This window comes from Haliaeetus albicilla, chromosome 10 (genome assembly GCF_947461875.1).
Source record: "Haliaeetus albicilla chromosome 10, bHalAlb1.1, whole genome shotgun sequence".
NCBI lineage: Eukaryota > Metazoa > Chordata > Aves > Accipitriformes > Accipitridae > Haliaeetus > Haliaeetus albicilla.
In genome coordinates this window covers 38,308,223-38,330,204 of record NC_091492.1, presented here as the reverse complement: position 1 = coordinate 38,330,204, position 21,982 = coordinate 38,308,223, and the positions used below count along the sequence as shown (strand labels likewise).

At 48.8% G+C, this 21,982-nt stretch overlaps 3 protein-coding genes across 4 annotated transcripts; 1 reads left to right on the top strand and 2 right to left on the bottom strand.

Annotated features, from left to right (window-relative positions):
• Positions 1–4,307: 4,307 nt before the first annotated feature.
• TSSK2 (testis specific serine kinase 2) lies at positions 4,308–5,279 on the top strand. Its single transcript, XM_009924108.2, has one exon. It carries the CDS (start codon positions 4,308–4,310, stop codon positions 5,277–5,279), a length of 972 nt encoding a protein of 323 aa, XP_009922410.1.
• A 452-nt stretch (positions 5,280–5,731) lies between these two features.
• ESS2 (ess-2 splicing factor homolog) lies at positions 5,732–14,973 on the bottom strand. The gene is made up of 10 exons (XM_069795090.1): positions 14,788–14,973; positions 14,385–14,553; positions 13,325–13,420; positions 12,888–13,054; positions 10,817–10,934; positions 9,901–10,034; positions 9,655–9,757; positions 8,174–8,283; positions 7,133–7,248; positions 5,732–6,576 (listed from the first exon to the last, which is right to left on the bottom strand). Exons 1-10 carry the CDS (start codon positions 14,935–14,937, stop codon positions 6,291–6,293), a joined length of 1,449 nt encoding a protein of 482 aa, XP_069651191.1. The 5' UTR covers positions 14,938–14,973; the 3' UTR covers positions 5,732–6,290.
• Positions 14,974–15,584: 611 nt separating this feature from the next.
• GSC2 (goosecoid homeobox 2) lies at positions 15,585–21,865 on the bottom strand. Of its 2 annotated transcripts, none has more exons than XM_069795091.1 (5): positions 21,319–21,865; positions 20,682–20,741; positions 17,984–19,888; positions 16,928–17,175; positions 15,585–16,381 (listed from the first exon to the last, which is right to left on the bottom strand). In XM_069795091.1, exons 3-5 carry the CDS (start codon positions 18,291–18,293, stop codon positions 16,277–16,279), a joined length of 663 nt encoding a protein of 220 aa, XP_069651192.1. In that variant the 5' UTR covers positions 18,294–19,888; positions 20,682–20,741; positions 21,319–21,865; the 3' UTR covers positions 15,585–16,276. The 2 variants fall into 2 exon arrangements, with proteins under 2 accessions (XP_069651192.1, XP_069651193.1); XM_069795092.1 differs by having other exon boundaries at positions 17,984–20,741; positions 21,319–21,413; positions 21,514–21,865.
• Between the last annotated feature and the right edge of the window lie 117 nt (positions 21,866–21,982).

The window sequence follows — 21,982 nt, the reverse complement described above, 5'->3', positions numbered from 1 at the left end:
CGATGCCCTGGGCAGGAGGGGTGAGGACAGCACACGCTAGCGAAAACACGCCAACACCTCTGCCCAGGGCGTGTGGGAGCTGGCACGTCCCAGGCACTCCCAGTTTGCTACTGGGAACGAGCGTTTCTCTAACCAGCAAGTGCAGATCACCAGTGCCCAAAAAGCAGCAGAGAAAAGATGCCGTGTCCCTGAGGAGCAGAGGGAAGGGGCTCACAGGGAGGGCAGCCCGACCCGGCTCTCGCCCTGGCTGGGGTTTGCAGCCGGCTGCTGCGGGGCCAGCAGCAGCAAGGTGGGATTGAGGCAACAAATGCAAAGATGAGGAAGCAGGAATTGCTCCGTCTCCCACTCCCCTGAGCGAGCAGATCCATTTCCTTAATTTTTGTAGAGAAATAGCCCCATCCTCCCAAACAACAAAGTATCTCTAACCACAGCTTCACTTCCGAGCTAAGTAATCGGAGAAGTAGAAAGCAGCGCAGAGCCTGGAACCTGCCGTCGGGGGGGTGCACAGCTGCGGCCCCTGCACCGTGGCAGGGGTGGCTGCCTGCGCCCCAGCGAAACGCTCCTGGCCCTGAGGGTGAAGCGCAGAGGGAACCAGCCTGGGGCTCGGTGCCTTTGGGAAGTCCCGTTGCAGACCCAGCTCCCTGCCACAAGACAGCTCACGTAGGCCACAGGGGATCACCAAAACTAAGCTGGAGTACAGCCTCCTGCCCGCTCCGGGCTGGCTGTTTGCTCAAAGCGTGGCATGGGGTGACTGAGTCTCTCTTCTCACCTCAACTCACCAAACCCTGCGCTGCTGCTTGTCTGCTGCTCAGCATTTTCTTCCCTGTGCCCCACAAAGAAAAGAGCAGCAGTCACCTCTGGTGTGATCAGTGTTTTGCTTCTTTAAGGCATCTGAGCCTGCCTTCTCCATGTGGGTTATGGCAACCCACCCCTCGTCCTCACTGGCTCTTCACTAACGGTTCTTGCAACTTTCTCTCGAGGAATTACATTCTGCTGTTCTCCAAATCGACCACAATCCCCCCTCTTTCCCATCCCCTTCTAAGAACAAGAATCCCTTGTGGTCCCTCAGCTTCTTTCCTGCACGGAGCAAGGAACCAAGCCCCAGACTGCTCAGGCAAGCACCCACAGACTCCGCACGTGCTGATGTTACAGCCCCCCGTCACACCACACGGCCCCAGGTCCATTGGGGCTCCCACAGTTTCTTGCCACCAGCCGGTAACCCACCGCAGCCAGCCCTGCCGCTGCTGCTGCTCACCACGAACCACCCCTGCGGTGTTAGGAGAGCTCCAGGTGCTATTTTGGCTGAGGGAGAAAGTGTGTTGGGCCTTGCACATAGGAAAATGCAGATATACAGGAACAGCAAAAGGAAGATAACTCTCTGAAAAATGGGAGGGGGGGAGGAACCCACAAGTCATCAAGAACCAAGATGGTTTTTCACACTGGATTTGGCCCTGTAAGGCACACTACCTGCTAGTGCTACAGCAGCAAAAATATCTGGCGACAAAAGAGTTTACTGATTCTGTAATTACAGATAGCAGGGGCTGAACTGCAGCAGGAAGCAGAGACCAGACTTTACAGCAGGCATTACAAGAATAGCCCATCTGAAGAGCACTACATCCCCTTCAAGAGATCCAGTTTTATAGCATTTCATTGAAAATAAATTACATTTCCAGCAAACATGTGAAGGCCCTTTAGTCTGGCAGAATTGAGACTGTGATTTTAGTAGGGCTGTCTAGGTTACTTCATTTGAGGGCAAACACAAAACCAACACCGTCCCACAGGACATTTAATGCAATCTGCTTTTAAGCATGAATTGCACAACATGGAACTAATCATTCTCAGATATCATATTCCCCTCTCTGTTATTCAGCTACATCTTGGTATGAGCACAACCAGTTTGAAATGCTATGGAAGACACATACCCCATCCCGCTTCTGACCCCCGTGTACACCCCATCCACGGTCCCTCAAACACTGCCCAGCCTTTACATGCATCCCATGCCCAGAAGAGAGCTCCCACACCCAGCAAATGGGTAGGAATCATCTAACAAGAAGATGGAGATCAGGCACCATGCTTGAGATACGCACGCTGATGACAGCCTGTTTCCATGCATCCAGCCCATATCCCAACTTCTCTCCATGTTCCCATGCTTGTTCTTCTCTCACCCTTGTCTCCTCCCCAAAATAACTGTCCTCTAATTTTCCTGTTGGGCCCAGCCTTGCTACATCTGTAGCCAAATTTGGTGTTTCTGACACCTCTCACTGGTCACCTCCACCTCACCAGGTGGTCCCCGTGCTCCTCCTCAATCATCTGTGAAGCTCAGCCATTTCCCCAGGTGCTCTCTGTTGCGCTCCAGCACTACCTGTACCAGTACCTGTTACCTGCTGCATCCAGCCATCTCTCATGTCACATCTGCTCCTCCCTCCTGGTCCGTTCAGTGACCCAAACTATGGGCCAGGGCCTGACCATCTGCCTGCATACCCTAACAGAGAGGTCCTACATTTCATGGCAATAAGCAGATCGTGTGATCATTAAGAAATAAATAATTAGTTTTTAAAATTACCTAAAAACTTCATTGTTATTTAGTCAGTTCAGTCCTTAAAGAACATCTCTGAAACATGGAAACATTAGTAAATGGATTCCCTTCACATTCATTCATGAGTACCTGAGAATAATTTTTTTCTTGAAGAAAAAACTGAGCCGTCAATTATTTCTGAACCACCCCCCCCCCGAAAATCACTATTTCTTGCAGTCACAATTCCTAGCAATGCCATGTTGATCAACTGATTTTTACAAGGTGCACTATAAAAATCGAGTCGCTTGGAAGGGTTTTTCAGTCAGAGACAGGAATTTTGGAAGTGGCAGTGGAAACCGCACCGGAGGAAGCTCTCCACCAAGCCAAACAGAGCATCAAACACCCTGGACCTTACAGAAGGCTGCAGGCACTGCTCAAAGAGCTGCATAAGATTTTCCATAGATGTTCCCTCAGTAAAACATCACCTGATTATAGTAAATGTCAAGACAGCCAAGTGTTACACAAGCTGTCTCATACTCAGGCGTGGTGCAAAAGTGTACACATCTGGCTACGCCTGCTTCCTGCTGAAAGGTGCTCGGTGCTTCTCCAGGCTGGATCACACCATACACGTGCTCATCCCACACTCAAAGGTCAGCTCACACTGGAGCACACACAGCCCTGAGTGCAGGCCATGTATGGTTAAAACTGCTCTTCCTTTTTTTGGCTAATTATAAAAATCAGCCGAAAGTTTCAAAGAATGGGAGGGAAAAAACCAAAAAAAGCCCCAGTGTGGCTGTCAGAAGTACCGCTTCTGTTCTTCAGAATATTGTCATCCATGCTGGTGGACGAACCAGTCAGTCCCTAGCCCCTGTGTTGTGATCATCAACATCCTCAAGTCTTTGGAGTCATACACATAGCAGCTGTAAAAACAAATTTGAAAAAGCTGAAATCGATGCAAAGCAAAAAGCCCCAGAGACCGATTACAGCGAAGCAATCAACATGCAAAACAGTAATCCTCAGAGCCCTTCTGAGGAAGGTGTTGGTGTGAGCCTTTCTCAAGAACACCAGAAGCTGGAAGTCAGAACTCCCCCACCAAGTAAGGGTTTAAGAAAAAGCCAGCTGCAAAGCCCACAAAAGCAGCCAATTATCAGAGCTACAAAATGGAGGGGCTGGATGAACAATGAGGAAATGAACTTACGAGAAGCCACCTCCTTCCCATAACAAGCCCACGAGGGGAAAAAAAAATAAAAAACCCAAACCAGTTCTTGAACACAGCCCCAGTGAAGACAAGAAAAGCAGCATCCCATCCCTTTTGAGGAAAGCTGGCCAACAAGGAGCAAGCCCAGCAAGCCCAGGCGGGGCTTGAAAGATCTTCTGAGACATATAAAAAGACAAGACGAAATTTCACCTGGCTAATGTGAATATAAGATGACTTAGGTACAAGGTACATTTTAGGAAAGAAAAAGAAAAACATTTAAGCTACTTGCATCCTGTTAGCGAAACTAAATATAAAGATCCTTTTATGAAGAAGGCAGAGCACAACTGATGTCTCTCAGCAACCTGATGTTAAGTTTTGCCCTGCACAACGTTATCCAGTAGCTTTATAAATGGACTGGAAGGTCCTTCCAAGTGCCCTGCACAGGGGCGGCTGCCTGTGACATCACACAGCGGCCAGCACTGGGGTGCCGGCCAGTGCCCCGGGGCAGCCTCTGTGGTGTGTGGGCCCACCACCTGCCACCACGCATGATGCACACCAGCACCAACTCATGCAGCTCCCCCCAGCTCTCCCACCATGGATGATGCTGTGGTGCTTGGAAAGAAAGGCTATAGCCTGAGCAACACGCTAGGAGAAGGCTCTTACGGCAAAGTGAAATCTGCCTACTGCAACTGGCTGAAATGCAACGTGGCCGTCAAGATAATCGACAAGAGGAAAACTCCTCGGGACTTCCTGGAAAGATTTCTCCCCAGGGAAATAGAGGCTTTGAGACATTTGCGCCACCCCTCAATCATCAAAACCTATGAGATTTTTGAGACATCAGCTGGGAAAGTGTACATTGTGATGGAGCTGGGGGCAAAGGGAGACCTCCTGGACTACATCAAGATCACAGGAGCTATGGAAGAGGACGTCGCTCGCATCAAGTTTCAGCAGTTGGCTTCTGCCATCAAGTATTGCCACGACTCAGACTTCGCTCATAGGGACCTGAAATGTGAGAACATCCTTCTCGATGAAGGCCTCAACATCAAGCTGTCAGACTTTGGCTTTTCCAAACCCTTGTCTCGGGATGAAAATGGAAGAACTATTCTCAGCAAAACCTTCTGCGGGTCTGCTGCGTACGCAGCCCCTGAAGTGCTACAGGGCATTCCTTGTGACCCCAGGATTTCTGACATATGGAGCCTGGGCGTCATCCTGTATACAATGGTCTACGCTTTAATGCCATTTGATGATTCCAATGTCAGGAAAATGATCTGCATTCAGAAACAACACAGGATTCCCTTCCCCAACTCAAAACACCTGACTGCAGAGTGCAAGGACCTCATTTACCATTTGCTCCAGCCTAGTGTGTCTCAGAGGTTGCACATAGATGAAGTTTTGAAACACTCATGGTTGCAGACTCCAAAATCCACAATCCCTTCCCCTCCGCCAGCTGCAGAAGAGGGTGAGTGTTCCCAAAACCTGTGTGAAGGAAAGCCTGAGCACAAGCAGGAAGCCAAATCCCATTCTGCAGAAGGGGAAGGAGAGGAGAAGGAAATGAGATCCTCTTAAGGATGGCTGGTTTTAACAATATCACAAAGTTGGTCTAACTTGTGAACTGCTGGTTCTCAACTTCAGCTTCTCTGGACCCTTTCGGCAATAGTCCTCATCTTTTGCTTTACAAAGTATAGCAACAGAAGACACAGTACATCTGCTGAGGTGAATGAACAGCTTAACACTATTATTCTCAAAAGACCCGTCTCTGATATGGTTTGCGGGTATGAGAAGATACTGTCAAAACACATTGGAAAGTTTCTTTCAGTGCTGCTGACACTTAACAGCTTTTACGCTCACATTTCTCAAGTTCCTGACTACATCGGCTATAGAATTCACACGTGCATCAACCACATTTTGGATTCAGTAAGTAAGAGGGCAGGTTATTAGGAAGCGTGAACTGATGTCTGAAACTGTATGCATACTGTTTTCATAACGTACCAACTCTGACAGGCCCACTGTACATTCCATCAGTTTAAACTCCACTTAAATTAAAGAGAAGCACTCTAAAATTCTGGGTCATGTCTGAATACATACATGGTTGTGTCCCCTCTTCTGCAAAGTACAAAATCAAAGTTTGACAAGCTGGAAGAAAGTCCAGTTCAACCTTTTAGGAAGGCCTAGCACATTTTATAAATAGACGTATCTGTACAGAAACATATTTAAATGCATGGCCATCTTAAAAAGAGAAATATATCTTTAGAAAATTATCACCATTTTCCAAGAGTCCACAATCTTCTCTGCCATTGCAGGAAGTATCCTTTTGCTACAACAGCCCTGTGCATCCCACCCATGCAGTTCAAAGTGAAGTTATACCACAACAGGAGATACTCTGCTTCCAAAAAGCACATCACAGTCTATTATAGCTATGTAGTCTTAAAGTAGCACTGGTCCCAGATCTTGTAACCCGCTGGCTTCCATTCTGGCAGCTGTATCTAGACACCCCTTACTACCAATGGCTCACAACATCCAGTTTGCAGACAGCTGAGCACAGCCAGCTCACTATCACCTTGCTGGTGACCAGAATACTCAGAAGAAATCAGATGCCTTCCTTCTTTTAGGAAGCTGCAGTAAATTGTCTGTGATTGATGTAGTATCCTGAGATACCGGTGTCTGAGATACTGTCCTAGACTGTGGGGTGCTTGTGGGTGTATGAGGCCCACTTGCTGGGGTCTTGTAACCAGGAGTTCCTGTGTGGGCTGGGGAAGGAGTATAGCTGGCCCGCAGGGCTTTGTCGGTATATTTACTTGCAGTCCTGTTTACTAGTCTTTGCAAAGCTGGTGACATTGCTGGGCTTAGTCCTTTTGGAGTGAGGCTGGAATAGAATAAAAAACAGTTTTAAAAGATTTTACAGTAAAAATCTGCCATTTATCAGTAAGAACATCAATGTTTCCACAGGCGAGCTCTGTGTCCAGTCCCCCCACAGAACAGACCCACAGGCTGCAGAATTCTGCCTGCAGGTAAATGCAGCCTGTCTCTCTAGAGAGACAAGTGCAGAGAAACCTCCTACATCCCTCCCAAACCTGAGTGGCCCTGCCTGTCTTTTCCTTTGAGCCCGTTCCATCCTTCCCATGACCCAGCCAAGCAAGCCTTATCATGTCTTCTCTTTGCAATGAGGCAAGACACCAATCCAGATGCATGGCAGGGTCACTGAAGGGCAGAACAGTAATGTTGATAACAGGGAGTATCAGGGACTGCCACCAGCCACCTTTCCTCAGGAATTAATTTTTTTAATTTCTAAAAACATTTAGTTTGACTGTATTTCTTCCTGCTTCCAGTACTCATATAATTCCTCCCTTTCTACATATGTTGATGCAAGTCTCATCAGAAAATACACATCCCCAGTTCTGCTGTCAGAACAGAAGCCTCACCTGGCCAAGTTTTCCGTCACTTTTCGAAGTGCCTCCTGCTTCTTTGCTCGGTTTTTAGCTGCCACTTCATTGGCCATCTTGAGTCCTAACCTCTCACGGCGCCCAGGCTCCAGGATCTATAAATGCATCACACGGTTCACTCACCAATGCGCTCATACGAGTGCTGCATAAATGAGTCAAAGCACCTTTACAGTTGGATTCCAGCCTACAGGGATCTAAACCAGGGAGAAGTGGGGTCAGCCCACACCTCTCTGCTGCTATATAAAAGCCAGGGAGAACAGAGGGAGACCTTCAACCTGCCTTAGCAAGAAACAAAAATGGTAAAACCAGTTCAGTCAAGGAAGCAGCCATTACCTCTGGCATTTCCTCCTGCTGTCTCTCCTAGACAAACAACGTCACCTGTGTCTTGCCTAGCCTGGCCTGTAGCCAGCCAGCTCTCAGGCAAACACAGACATTGCTAAACAGCAGGAGAATCAGTCAAGGGCTTCGGAGTCCGACAAAACAGATGCACCTATAGCATATTACACCTTTCTTAAACTAAGAGTCTCAGACAGCTCACATTCAATGACACCAGCAGGAGACAGGTGGCATGCAGGGTCAGGTGCCATTAGCAAAGCCAGCGCGCCTTTTCTGCTCTCAAGTGATATACCTGCCTCAGGCTGTGACAGCCAGAAGATCAAGACAGAGGGAAATCCTACAACTTCTACCCATTCATACATTAAAATCAGAGAAATCAGGTGCCTCTTGAGCTTCCTCTGAAAGCCTCTCTGTCTGGGCCCATAATCAAATATCGAGTCTCACTCTCCTGCCAACAGTGTGTGTTCCACCTCAGGTATCTCCACCAAGTAGCTTTCATGTGGAGCTATGTCCACCTCCACCCTCCAATCAGAACCTAGATTATTAGTCTCAAGGACTGGGAAAACAGCCCAGAGATGCATCACACTCCCACAACAATGTTAATCTATTAGTTACTCACTTGCCTTTCCCTTCTTAGTCCTTCCCCCCCAAAAGAATGACGTGCTGACTCCTGACATGAAATACCTTGAAGGCTGGTCCAGGTGTTCTGTCCACATATGGCGTTTCTGACCCTTCTAGACGCAAAGGGGTGCTTTCGATTTCACCCCATGTCATAAAAGGAGACTCATTCACACCTAAAAACAAATTTAAAAAGTCATGCTCATGCAAAACGTTTGACTATTCATTCACCGCAAAAAATCCAGAGAAGCAAATTATGAAATGCAGTAAACTCATCAACACACAAAGGAGCCCCTCCACTGCAGAGGAAGTCACAGCCAATGTTGAATAGTAACATGTGGTTCCCATTAAAAGGGCATGACCTTAAACTCGCAGGATTGGCTGTGGCTGTGTCACCCTCTAGGTTACAACACCCAAGCACTATCCTTTCCATATACATATTTTTTCCATTTGGTCAGTTTTTGCTTAGTGACACTTTCATTTTTTTCCTCTACGGTACTAGTCTTCCCCTCTGCTATTGTATGAAAATTCCTTCAATACAGGGAACTATTTAAAAGCAGGGAAACGGGCAGAGGAGTTAAGATACATGTAATGGCCTAATGTAACCTCAATTCATCTTGAGGCTAGCCTGTACCAAACAGTGACTGCACCTTGTCTAACAGCTACAACTGCAGAATAGATTTGAAGAGCCCAATTAAGTCACTGGCTAGAAAATCTTGCTGTCCAGGGTTTGGAAAAGGCATTTACAATGGAGAAACGAGGTGCAATCCAAATGCCACCTACAGGCTTTCCAGAGGAAAAGCCTCAGTATGTTCACCTTTTAGCACAATAACAAAAGACAGGGAAACATAATGGCTGGTGAAGAACAGCTAAAAATTCAGATACCACATTTCAACTGCAACAAAAATAATCAGTTTGTTCGAACCGAAAGTATCCTGTCGCTAATACATCTAAACAAAAGGAATCCATAATACACAAGCATATTCAAAGGAAGAACCTAGAAAGCAGCAGACCTGGAGGAAAACAGTAGGTTACTGTGAAGGAAGCAAGATATACCACATCCCTATGAGCCAGGCTGAACCATCACTCAGCAAACTACTGGACACACTGACGCGAATGCTCCTTGTTTTGCAAAAAGAGCACCTGAACTCGTTGGAAGGTTAATGTTTGTGAAATGTTTGAATTATTATCTTTAAGCTCTAGAGAAGCATCACCCAGGAATAAAACAAGCAGTCACAGCACACCAGTTGCCTAGGAAGGCTCACCGCCCTCTTGATGATTCCTAAGCAATGGCACAGGAGCTTGCTCAGAGCCTCTCGGACACCGCACGACTTCTCTTGCCAGAGTATTTGACTAGGATTTAAGTACTGCATTGAGCAGGCATACACAGTACACAAGCAAGTCACCAGCTCATGAGACGTACACAGATAGAAGGCTTACCTCCTTGTCTAAACCAACAGTGATACCTCAGGGTTGAACAAACAGAGCAACAAAATAAGTGCAGTAGCAGTCCTCTCACAACAGAAAAAATAAGAAAACCCTCTTACCAGGGGCAGGAGATGGGGTAGCCACAAATCCATATCCATTCACTTTTGGAGACTCTTGGGGTATCAGTTCTTTCCCATCTGGTCCCACTTTGCCCTGTTTGTACTGAAGTAAAAAAAGACAATGCCATTCATGTGGAAAAAGGTGTGAGTCAGCTGTATCTAGCACACACACAATTCTGGTTAATGAACAACACCAGAGGGCAGAGTCTAACAAAATTTTAGTCAGAAGTAGTAAAATTATCCAACCTGAGCATTGAGGGCTGCAGCTTGTTGGAGCTGTGATTTGCTCACGGCTTGGCTAAAAGGGTCCTTCACGAAACGGGTGTTTCGATGGACAACTTCCCTGGGCTTCTTAAATACATCATCCTCATCAGGTACACCTTGAAAAGCAAAATGTCTTTTAAGAAAGGGCTCAGGTAACACTAGGCAGCGTGCTGTAAAGCTCCCAACCAACGTGACACTTGCCACACATTCCTACACAACACAGAATCCATCAGCAATTGCAGTGTGTATCGTGTATCTCTAGCAATTTAAAACAAAATTTGCACTAGATATATGCTTTGTAACACCTGAAGTCTATAAATTACAGATCAGATTTTTTTTTTTTTTTTTTTTTAAGAAAACCATTAACAAGACTTTCTTTTCTCTACTTTACTGGTTTGCAGAAATTGCCAAGTGTACCTTTATAGCCAAAAAAGAAGCTGGCTGTGTCATTTATAGCTGTGTCTACAAAATTATGTAGTTTTCTGTAGCAACCAAGGGACCAACAAGCCCAAGGAGCACTCTTTGAGCAGAAGCAATGAATGAATAAAGATGACAAGAAAGTGCTCACAAATAAGATAGACCAAACTGGAAAGACCTTCTGGCTCCTGAAAACAAGTGCTTCTATAATACAGATAATGAGGTTCTCAACAACAAATAGAAGATGATCAAACTTTGCAATCAGAAGCAAAGGAGCAAGGTCCAAAGAAAGAAAAGGAAAGGAAAAAAAAAAGGAAAATAAGACTTTTTTAAACAACTTTGCATATCTTGAGCTTCACAGAAGGAAAAGTGCAGTATTACCAGTAAGAGCTGCTCAGTCATCTATAGAAGTACTGTAAGCACTGTTTAGAGTCAACCCACCTAGAACCAATCCCTCTCCTGAGAAACCTGTGTGTCTCACCTGTCGGATAATACATGAGGGTGTTTCGAGCCGTGTATTCCCAGGTCTCCAGTCCAGCTTTCACATTCTCCAGAGCTTGCTGCTCTGCTGAAGGAAGTGCCAGGTTCTCATTTCGTCGCTGAAAGGGCAATGGGAACAAAAAATTAAAAAAAGGAAAAAAAAAATAATCAGGTCTGAAACACTCCTGCAGTCTTTTAATCAGGCATACACAACTTGGAGAGCTCAATCATGAGCTCAGCTACCTGCCCTAGCACACTTTGCATCTGGCATGGCACAAGCACCCTCTGACTGGCAAATGGCATTTCAGAAACCATCCTGTTCCCAGGTAAGCTTGCAAACAACTCCATATGCAGTTCTGGTATAAAATCAAGTGAGAACTAAAGAAGTAACTTCTCAGAAAGATTATCTTTATGACTGTTTATTACATCTTGTGACAACACTTGTGACGGTTCAAACTTTTTCTGGTTTTTCTCTATCAACTAATCAAAATCCAAATGAAGCATTCATTGCTAAATAAGGGAAGAGAAACTTATGACACATATCTAATACAAATACCCAATATAAAGGCAGTCTACAAGGCTTTGGCACGTAACCTTGGGAGACGTGTACCATCCTAGTCTCATGCAAACTGTATTAGCTGAGGCAAGCAGTAACAAAAGAACAGACACTTCTTCAACACTTAGCAGAGAGTTTCCAAACATGTCCATAGGCAGTACAGGTATGGAAGTATTTGACATATTCACATGATTACTTGTGCGCTGTTACCAGCGTACTAGTATCACCAATACCAAAAAGAAACTAATAGAATGCAGTCAGCCACCAAGAAGTTACTCCATTTTAAAATTCTCACACTAATTAAACTAGACAACTACTGCCAGAAGCTATACATTAAGACATCAACTGATGTTGTCTTTAATAGGTATCATCCACATACATTTAAATAGCAGTATTGCCACTGAATACATTAAATGAGGCATAGCGAAGTTGTCTGCTACGCAAACAGACATTCTGTACAAGGAAACGCAAGGTCTGAACAGAGTGCTGGCTGACAGGAAGACACACAACATCAGCACAAGACCAGCTCCAGCAACTTCACCTTGACCTGAAACAACCCCTGTGCTTTGGGAATGTTCTCCTGTTGCCTGCCTTTTAATTCTGGATGAAAGCATTCGAGCAAAGAAGCAGCATAAGGAGCCACAGAGGGCATTTTTATTGTAACAGACTCTGAGGGTTTACATTAGCTGGGATAAAAACACAACACTCACAACAACAGCAGTAAACACTCATGCATCAGCGCCAAACTTCATTAAAAGGCACTGCAGCTCACATCCATCACTGACACATCTGGCAACAGTGCCAGGTGCTTGCTGCTGATGGAGAAAGATTGACATGGCAGCCCCAGAACCGCTCCCTAACCTCCCACAAAGCTAGCTGCGGAAGGCAGCTCAGCCAGCCACACTGGGTACAGTACTTTACTTCAGCAGTTGAAGGGATTATTACTGATAATAGAAACAGAACTGAAATAAGGAAGACAATCTAACTGCAAATAATAAAGGGCGGACGGACAAACAACAGGAACTGTTCTCAGCTGCTCTCCCTGGTATTGCTGCTTATGAAAGAGACTGCCAAGAACAGCAATACTTGCACTTAGTGCAATGCTTCACAGTCTCAAAGCTTTAGGAAGAGACAGATCCTCAGCAACTACGTCAACACTGTTCTTGCGTTACAGATGGGGGGAAAAAACAGGACTGCAAAAGGAAGCAACGAGCTGTCACAAGGCCCAGGAAACTCAGGCTTAACTCAGGTTTAGCTGTGATCACCCCATGCACTTACTATTCAAAATCAAGACCTTTCTATTCTTATTCAATAATATGAGTAATTCAACGGTCTAATGCAATAACCCCATGCTCAGAGCCAACGAATTCTCATCCATATTTATAGCAGGATTCAAAAACAGAAGGTAAGATAATATTCTATTTAATCAAACAAACAAGAAAGAAACACAGTAAAATGGTATTTCCCTGTTGTGTCACTTTGGAAGAGCAGAGGTACAGCTGAGCCGCTTCCCTACCTGGGCATACTCCTCTTCTGCACTGTACAGCCAAGCATGCTTGACTTTCTCCTTCTCTTTGGCCACCTCCATGATCTGCTCAAACGAAGCGTTATCTTCACTTGTGTGTTTTGCTAAGAAGCTGTCCAGACTGGGAAGTGCATCTTTATCATCTTTTTCTGCTTCTCCTAACAAGAGGAGGGAAGAAGCCTGAGAAAGGTTAATACCTCCCTTTCTATGAGAGCACTATACATATAACCAACTTCCACATAAAACCTTTTATGGCATTTATAGCTATTTGTGTTAAAGAAAAAACGCACATCATTTTCACCTACTAGAAGGTTAAAGAAAACTGTTTAAATATCTGTTAAATACCCAAAGCCCTTACAGGAGACAGAGCTCACAAAAGTATTTTCCTGCTGCTGAAGAATTCAGCTAGAGAAACATTATTCTCCTACCTTCCTCTGCAGCTTTCACGCCAGCTTTGGCTTTATTCCCCAGTGGAAGGCCACCTGGATGCACTTCTGGGGTTTCAAAGGTGGCCGGAGTAACATCTGTGACATAAAAAAAAAAAAAAAAAAAAAAAGTTCACATGGTTGCTAGAGCACAGAACAGTACACTTGCTGTGATATCTTCCACCACAGCAAGGGTCATGTGCCAAACAAGTCACAGAAGACATCAAGAGAACAACAATGTAATTAAACAGTTGTGAAAAGACTCCAAAATATTCTATTCAATTCTATCCCAACCACGGAACAAGATTTTGCTCTCATCTAAGACATTATTTTTCTCCTGCTGGGAAAAATTCACTGGAGAGCCACAGCCCAGTATATTTGCCACCCTATCTACAGCTTTTGCCAACAGAAGCAAGCAGCAGCATAACAATCTTAACCTAGGCAAGGGCCAGCACCTGCAGTAGGGGGGGGAAGGGAAACCACTTGGTGACACATGCCCTTTGCCACAAAAAAGCTAATCACCTAAACCCCACCGCAGGAGCTCAGCCACTCAGCTGGGGACTGGGCTTTAGTATAAGACACACCTGAACTTGAAGTGAAAGCAACATACAACAGGACATTGAGTACCTGCTGTGTAAACCTCTGATAATCACAAGCTTTCGACACCTTCTGTCTCCAATATATGAAAATCTTACACATTTGTAGGTGCAACAAGAACCCCTAAAACTATAATAAGGATTCAAAACATATCTTAGAGTTTCGATAGTATAATATTGAACATTAGAGCTAGGCAGCAGGAACTTGGCAAAAGTTGCCCGGGAGGGATGGTTATTCAATAGTTGTTTTTTCCAAAACCATTCCCTCAAGAAGGGATTATGAAACATCATCAAAGAGCAATTCAGCATCAGCCATCAGATACGGCCTACTGCCCAATCTGGTATACTAATTCCCATGCAATGTCAGTCTTGAATCTTTAAGGAAAGCACTGCCTACACAAAGTTAGATAAACCAGAGCAGCAATACTAGATATAAAACCCTTGTGCCCCAGTGAGCCAGTTCTTACAGGGCGCAGGCGTGTCCCTCGATGATTTGCCCAAGGAGGAGCCAAATTTGATAGCAATTTGCCTCATTTTCTCCAAGTCACCGTTTTCTTCAGCCTCCAGATACTCCTTCTGCGCCCGCAACTTCTCCACATCAGGAAAGAAGTCTCGCTGAATGATCTTCTCTAAACTCTACAAACAGAGAGACAACTGCGAGGCCGCGCTGGGACACCTGGGAGCGCCGGCTCAGCTCGGGGGCCGGCCGCACGCAGCGCACGGCAAGGACGGGCAGCCCACGGGCGCTTCGAGCCGCGGCTGGGCCGCAGCTGTCGCCGCAGAAGCCCAACGGGCAACCCCAGAGCTGCCCCGGCCGCGGGCGGACCCGAGGCGCCAGGAGAGCGGGGCCTCCCGGGCCCAGCGGCCTACCTCGATGTAGGCCTCCTCATCCAGGATCTTCTTCGGGCGCCTCGGGGCCGGCGGGGTCGCCTCCTTCCCCGTCGCCACGGCGGTGCCCGGGCCGACGGCGGGCACCAAGGCGCCGGAGGAGGCGGCTGGAACCGCCGTCGCCGCCTCCATAGCGCCGGAGGCCCGGACGGCCGGTGAGGGGCCCTGACCCTCCTCAGCCGCCGTCGCGGACGCGACGCGCCGTGACGTCACGCCGCCGCGCCACGGGGAGCCGGCAACGTCGCGCACCCAGCGCCCCGCCCAGGGAGAGACGCGCGGAGCGGTGCGCTCGGCGTCCGGCGCGCCCCCTGCCGGCCGGGAGGACACCCCCCCGCGGTCCCACTCCGTGACAACGGCGCGACCTCGGTCCCGGCGGGGGGGAGGGGGGAGCGGCGGCGGCTTCACGACCGGGGCTCTGCCGGGCCGCGGGGGGCTGCGGCCGGGGAGCCGGGCCCCGGCCTGAGGGGGCAGCCGCGGGGGCCGCAGCCTGTCCCTGCCGGTGCGGGCCGGGGCCGGGGCGAGGCCTTTGGCACCCACAGGCCAAGCGTTGGGTCTCTGCCTGCCCCCCCCACACCCCGACAACGATCCCCCCCCCCCCCCCCCGGGCCCCCTCAGGGCTCCTCAGAAACACCCCGGGCTCCCCGGGGAGCGGGGACCGCCGGCTGGGTGCTGGAGGGCTGTGGAAGGCCTCCGCGGGGCTGTGGGGCAGGCGAAGGCCCAGCGGAGAGCGGGCACCGCTGGCAGGCACGGCCAGGGCCCCCCCACCGCCGGCTCCCCACAGCACGTACAGAGGTGGCGGGGACAGTTTTATTTATCTCGCTGCTTTACAGGACGTGGTTTCTCTTCAGCCCTGCCGGGGACACGGACGCCGCTTGCGCTGAGGGGGGAACCGGCATGGGCTAGGCTAGGCACGGAGGTGAGCTGAGCCCTGGCTGTGCCAACCCCTCTCACCACAACAGACGGATTGCCTCTCCCAGGGGCTGCAGGGAGAAATCCGCGTTTCTTTGTTGAGGAACAAATCGCCTGTTCAGTAAGCTCAACCCCAAAAGCAACTCTAGATGCCGTCGAGGTGCTGAAAATAGGAAACATTCATTTGCAGGGTATTTTGCGAATCTACAGTAGTGAAACAAGCACAAATGCTACCTGCACAGAGCAGAGACAAGAAGGGAGTCTCCCCTTCTCTTGAAGCACACACACTTAACACTGGTACAGCTCTGTCCCCTTGGCAGTGGCTTCCGCTTAAGCATCTGAGGGTCATGCCTGGTGAGTTATTTGCCACCTGAACTAAATTTGGAAGAGAAACTGGGATGTGAAAGTGCCATGTCTGCTTTTGCCTGTCCTCCTCTGGGAATCACAGAGATTCCCTTTTGGCTTCGTTAGTCCCCCTCAGGTTACCCCCCTACAGAATGTGTCAGCTATGGGAAATGGATGCGCTTGGCGTTCATCTGCTGAGATGCAGCCTCTGCGACCACTAACAGCTCTCTTCAGAGGGCTTCTTGGTGCCTTGAAGGATCAGCGCTGAAGCAGATGCCCTCTTCTGATGCCGCCACTTGGCCCGCCGATTTTTAAACCAAACCTAGAAAGTGCAAAACAAGAGAACTTCTGCTTTTCATGCGTTACTTGGAGGGGGGCAGGCAGTTACACTCCTGGACTGTACAGTGTAAGCTTTGGGATACTGTAATACATTTCCCGATATAAAAGTTTGATACAAAATTTAATCAGTCCTTCCCCTGCAATCATTCTCAGATACGTGCAGGGGGCACAAGGGAGCTGGGACACCCCCATGGCAAATGCAGAAGTCACGCAGATCACATAAATAAGGAATATACATTTGGGTGCAGGGGATGAGCAGAATTGGGCATGTCTGTGTGTTTATATAGGTGATTCTAGGAGAGAGAGTACATGAGTTTATGGGACCGGATACCCGAACAAATCAGCCCAGCAGAACTATTTTATATTCTTCCATTGCTTGCCAAACCTAAACTGTGTTTAGTCGAATACCCAAGAATGGTTTTTAAAATGAGGCCCTGGGTCTGCAGCTCCCGAAAAAGACAGCACAGTGCCCCGGCCTGTGTTCTTGGCGGGCTGCAACAAACCACCTCACCGGATGGCAGGATCTCACCTCTACCCTCTCCTCCTTCAAGTGAATGCGGTTTGCCAGGTGCTCACGCGTGATGACATCTGGGTACTGGTTCTGATGGAAAAGCGTCTCCAGGGCCTGCAGCTGGTCCTCGGTGAATATGGTGCGATGCCGGCGTGTCCGGCGCTGGATCTGGTGGAAAGTCTGCAGCTCGCTCGGGTTCCCCTGGGGACTCCTACAGACCCGGACTGCCGAGTGGAAAAGCCGCATGGGCCAGGGGAACCGGGCATCTGCAAGGGGAGAGGTACAGCAGCAGTGTTAGAGGTGGGGGGCCGAAACACCCATCTTGCTCAAGGCAGTTCAGGCACAAGTTGCATCCATGCGTGTTGTTTGGAAGTAGGGAGCCAGTCAGCTGGTGCGAGTGACAAGCTGCGTGATCACCATGCAAGCCAGAGAAGGGCTTAGGGCATCACTTTGGGAGAAGTGGGCAGGTAGGGAGCACTGACTGTGTTTTCCTTGTTTACTTACCAATTGCACTATGGCCAGCTCCAGAAAATGGATGGAAACTCACAGCCCAAAGAGGAGCTGTGTTTCAGTCCTGACACAGGGGATTTCTGAACTTTCAGGATGCTCTTGAACTGCATTTTTAAGGGTTTGCTACTTTTTTTTTTTTTTCTAGATGCAGTAATATTGCTAGATGTAGCCCAAACCTCTTTTCCTTAAAGGACAAGTTAGGTTCCCCAGGGCCAGTGTTGTAGCTCTACGCATGGGCAGCATGACCATGGGGCCCCACACTCCACAGAGAACTTCCACCCCTAGAAGCATCATCCTCTCAAGTGTTTTACACTGAACCAGTAATATCCAGTAATAAATAGCACCTGCTGCTTTTAAAACCCTGGTAGCACTGCAGGTAAAAGTGCATGTTCTTGGGAGCCATGCTGAGAATGGAGCTCAGCGTGCTGGAGCTGGGGTCTGAGACCACCGTGGTGGCAGGCCAGATGCTATATTGTCACTTAACGCCCAGTTTTTCCCCTCCACCCGGCACTGGCACCAGCCCCTCCATGAGCCCGACGCTGCGAATCAAACCCAAACACTCACCCAGCCAACTTGGCGAGTCCTGCAGGGAACGGACGCTTGTGTGAGAACAGCAGCAGCAGTTGCAGCCTGCCCCTTCCAGCTCTTCCTCCTCCTCCTCCTCCTCTTCCTCCTGCAGGGAGCTGGCTGGGATGGTCTCCAGCTCACACAGGCCCTTGGGTGCACTGTCCAAGATGCTCCGGAGGCACAGCGGGACCAGGACCTGGGAGTTCTTCTCTGCTGGGCTGGAGAGGATGTCCTCGATGCTGAACGAACACGGCTTCTTGACGCCTCTCCTGCCGGTGTCGGCATCCGACGCTGGCTCCGAAGACATCCTCTGCCGGCAGCAGCGGCCGCAGGATCAGGCAGCTCAGGCGGAGCAGGGTTTGCTCTTTGTGCGCTAAATCCGGAGTGGGGTCTCACCAGGAAAATGACAGCTTATGTAGCTTTTAAAACAGACTGGTGAAGCCATCCAGAATTGCTGCTTTGTCTTGGTGTTTCAAGTGACTGTCATTCTCATGGCCAAGTTTTTATTTTATACACACATGCACTTTTTCTCCTTCTAACCTAGCTGCTTTATGACTGAAGCCACCCTAAATATATATATATATAGAGAGAGATATAATCCCTTTGGAAAGAAAACCATAAACCCCCCTGTGAATAAAATAAATTCTAACTAATCTTGGCAGCTTTGTGAAGGGTTAGTGTGGATCTAAGATTTAGCTAATCCCACAAAAATGACTGGAGAAGGAAATCTGATTTCTCCATCTCGGGTGTAGATTTGAGGCGGTTATGATCTCCATTGTGCTGCAGCCTCCGATCCAAGGAAGGGGGAGGATAGCTGTTCCCAGCCCGGAAATGGACCAAAGGATTAACTCCTTAAAAGAAGCAAATTATCCCTTTCTCTGGCCAAATGAAAGCTTTCCCATCAAAAGAGAGCTGTCATATCATACAATATGAGAGAGGAGAGAGTTCAGCTTAATAAAAATCATTTTTAATGATAGCACAGCCTTTGGCTGCACCAGAACTCTCTGTGAAAGTTGATTTATTTTCTGCTGAAAGCAGAGAAATTGTATTTTCCCTCCTTCCCCTTTCCCCCACCTCTGCTCCCCTAATCACAGTGATAATGCAGATGCTTTGCATGTATCCAACATACTCTTTGTAAGGATTCAAAGCCCTTAATAAATTAGATTACCGGCAGCTTGCGGCAGCTCTGTGGCTTAGCTTAGTGGGATGTAGCCACCTCCTGTAAGGCTGAGCTCTAACCCTGCTCGGTGTCAGGAATGGAAGGGGAGGACTGCTGCCTGCTGCCTCTGTGTGCAGGCAGGCAGGCAGGCATGCAGCGAGGTCCCGCAGCAGCTCGGGCAGAAGTGTGGTCTCGGTGCCACAGCTAATGGGCAGTTCAGTGAGCCCAGAGCAGCCAGGACAGCTGCCTGGGGCAGCCAGGCTTCCCCAGAGCTTTGTCAGTTCAATTCCCAACTTCTGCCCAGCAAGAGAGACTGGGTTGAGGCTATGGCCGAGAGCGGTGACTCAGGACAGGAGGGGACGCCTGGCACTGACCCTCCTGAGGCCAAACAGCAAGGCCTGGCAGATGCGATCCACAGGAGGAGACAGGACATCTTCCATCTGAAATGAGTAGCTGGGATTAAAACAGAGAAGGTGTGGTTGAGCTTAGGTTGCTTTGGAAAGTTTAACCCCAAGTTCTCTTGCCCTCGGTGTAGTTTATGCCAAGGTGAGTAGCAAGGCTTCAGGAGCTCACACGGGGAACGCTCTCCGGCTTGTTGTTTCTTTGCAGGGGAGAGAAGATACCAGTCCCACTCATGGTACCCCGAGGAGACACACAGGTGAGTGCTGTGAAACCACTGCACAGCAAAGGTCCTCGTGGCACCTCGTGACTTCATGCTGAACAGCCCAGCAACCCCTCCGGCACTGCGCAAAAATGAGAGCCAGTCTCCAGAAGAGCCCCTTCTCAGTCCCCGTTCTTTTATACTTGGCCTGGCTTTCTGCCTGCCCTTCCTCACTCTGCTGGTCTCCCAGCGCTGGGAAGAGTTGCCCCATAGCCGCTCTACCTGTGACCCTCAAATCTCTGTAAAATCTCACTTAAAACCAAACCACTATTTTTGATTCCATCCCTTTATTTGCCGCTCCGTCAGCTATTCCGATGGTGTAACATAAATTATAACCATGCTCTATGAATCTTTACATATTTGCTGTAGGTTTGAGAGGAAGACGCCTTTGTAGCCGCCCCATCTGGACATGTTCTCTGCTGCTCTGCCAAGGTGTCAGCGCTCCAGAGAGGCACTGGGGATGCACTAATGCCAGGGATCACCGCAAACTGCTCCTGGCTTTTATGCCTGTACCAAACGCTGTCACAGATGGATGTGGGGCGAAGTTCTGCTCCCCACACCATGCCGGTCCAGAGGGGCTGTAGGGCAGGTGAGCTGGGACATGCCATGGGCAGGCGCAGGATCCAACCCTTTCTGCTCTTGGCTGTCATAATCACACACCCGAAGCGGATTAATTCTCCTTCCCCATCCTTAACAAAGGACGCCTTTCCCTGGCCTCCCCTGCCCGACCCTGGCTTCCCGCCGCACATGCACTTAGCCTATTAGGATCTCCGCTGATTGCTTTCTTTCATTCCTCCCGTACCTTTCACTTCAGAAAATGGACTGGTAATACTTCTTTTATCAAAGAATTATGGGATTTAGGACCCAGATCTTACAAAGAGACTTTTGATAGCTGCTGGTAATCAAATCCCAATCGGTAGACACTTCTCTGCACCCTGTTAGCAGAGAGGAATAAAGGAAAAGGATTACTGATGTTCTGTTTACTGAGCCTCCAGAAGATAGGATCGCTGGGCTATTTCATATTAGAAAAGAAAGGAAAATAAAACAAGAAAGAAAAAAAAATGCAGACAAGGGAGGACAATATAGATATAGATAAAAAGAAAAGAAACAGGCTCTTATCATTTTCTTATTGGTTAAGGAGATTCCAAAGCCATTATAGAGGATTAGCAAAAAGGTTAATCTGCTTTAGCCGTTCACTTGTCAAAAGTGAATTTATAGGGTTTGAAAATCCTTCCTATGGTGAAACCAGAAAAAAATCCCCCTTTCCCTTCCCTGCCCCTCCCTTCCGCAGGCAGCACAAGGAGATGGGGACGGGAGTTTTGGAGACCCTAAAACATGGGAGCACCCCCCCCCCCCGCCTTGCCCCGCCTGGGTGCCAGCACCCCTGGGAGCTCTGGTTTGGCAGCGCTTCCCCCCACTCCCTCATCACCCGAGTGGGGTGGCCGTGGTCCTCAGGGAATGGAGGAGCTGGTCTGAGGGATGGGACCGTCTTCCTGCACTGCTCTGCCTTACCTGGGGTAAATCCTGGGCTGGTTTCACTGGTTGATATTGGCTGCAGTCAGGGTAAACGTGGACCCCTGGCTGGATTTGGGCTTCCAGGCTGATTTCTAAAGCGGAACAGAGGCGGATGCTGCTGGCAAACATTGCCAAAAACTGCAGGGTGGGGCCTCTCCGTCCCCAAAGTGCAGCGCTCGCCCAGGGTCCCACATTTCGGCATCCTCCCGGTCACCCGTCGCAGATGCTGGCCCATCCCAGCCGCACTCTCCGGGGCTGCCCACGCCGCCAACTCCCCCGAGCATCGCTCACGGGCATCGCTTGCCCCGGTGCTGCTGTGAGAAACAACGCAGGGAAAAAACAACCCTTCGAGGTCAAAACCAGCAAGGAGCGCTTTCTCGACAGCGGCTGGGTGAAGCTCGGCGGGATGCGTTAGTCAGGAGTTATAACTACGGTTAATAAAGACGCAGAAATCCTAGAATCATGGAGTGGGTTGGGTTGGAAGGGGCCTTTAAAAGTCATCTTAAACCGCGCCAAGCGACAAAAAAAGCACCCAAATTGGCGTTGATGCCAGTCCCCCTCAAGCGTCCTAACCACCCCGTTCCTCTCCCCAAAAGCCCATCTCTCGCCTTCTCCCCCCGCCCCAGCCTTCCTCCGCTTCGCCCAGCGCCCGGGGCCGGCG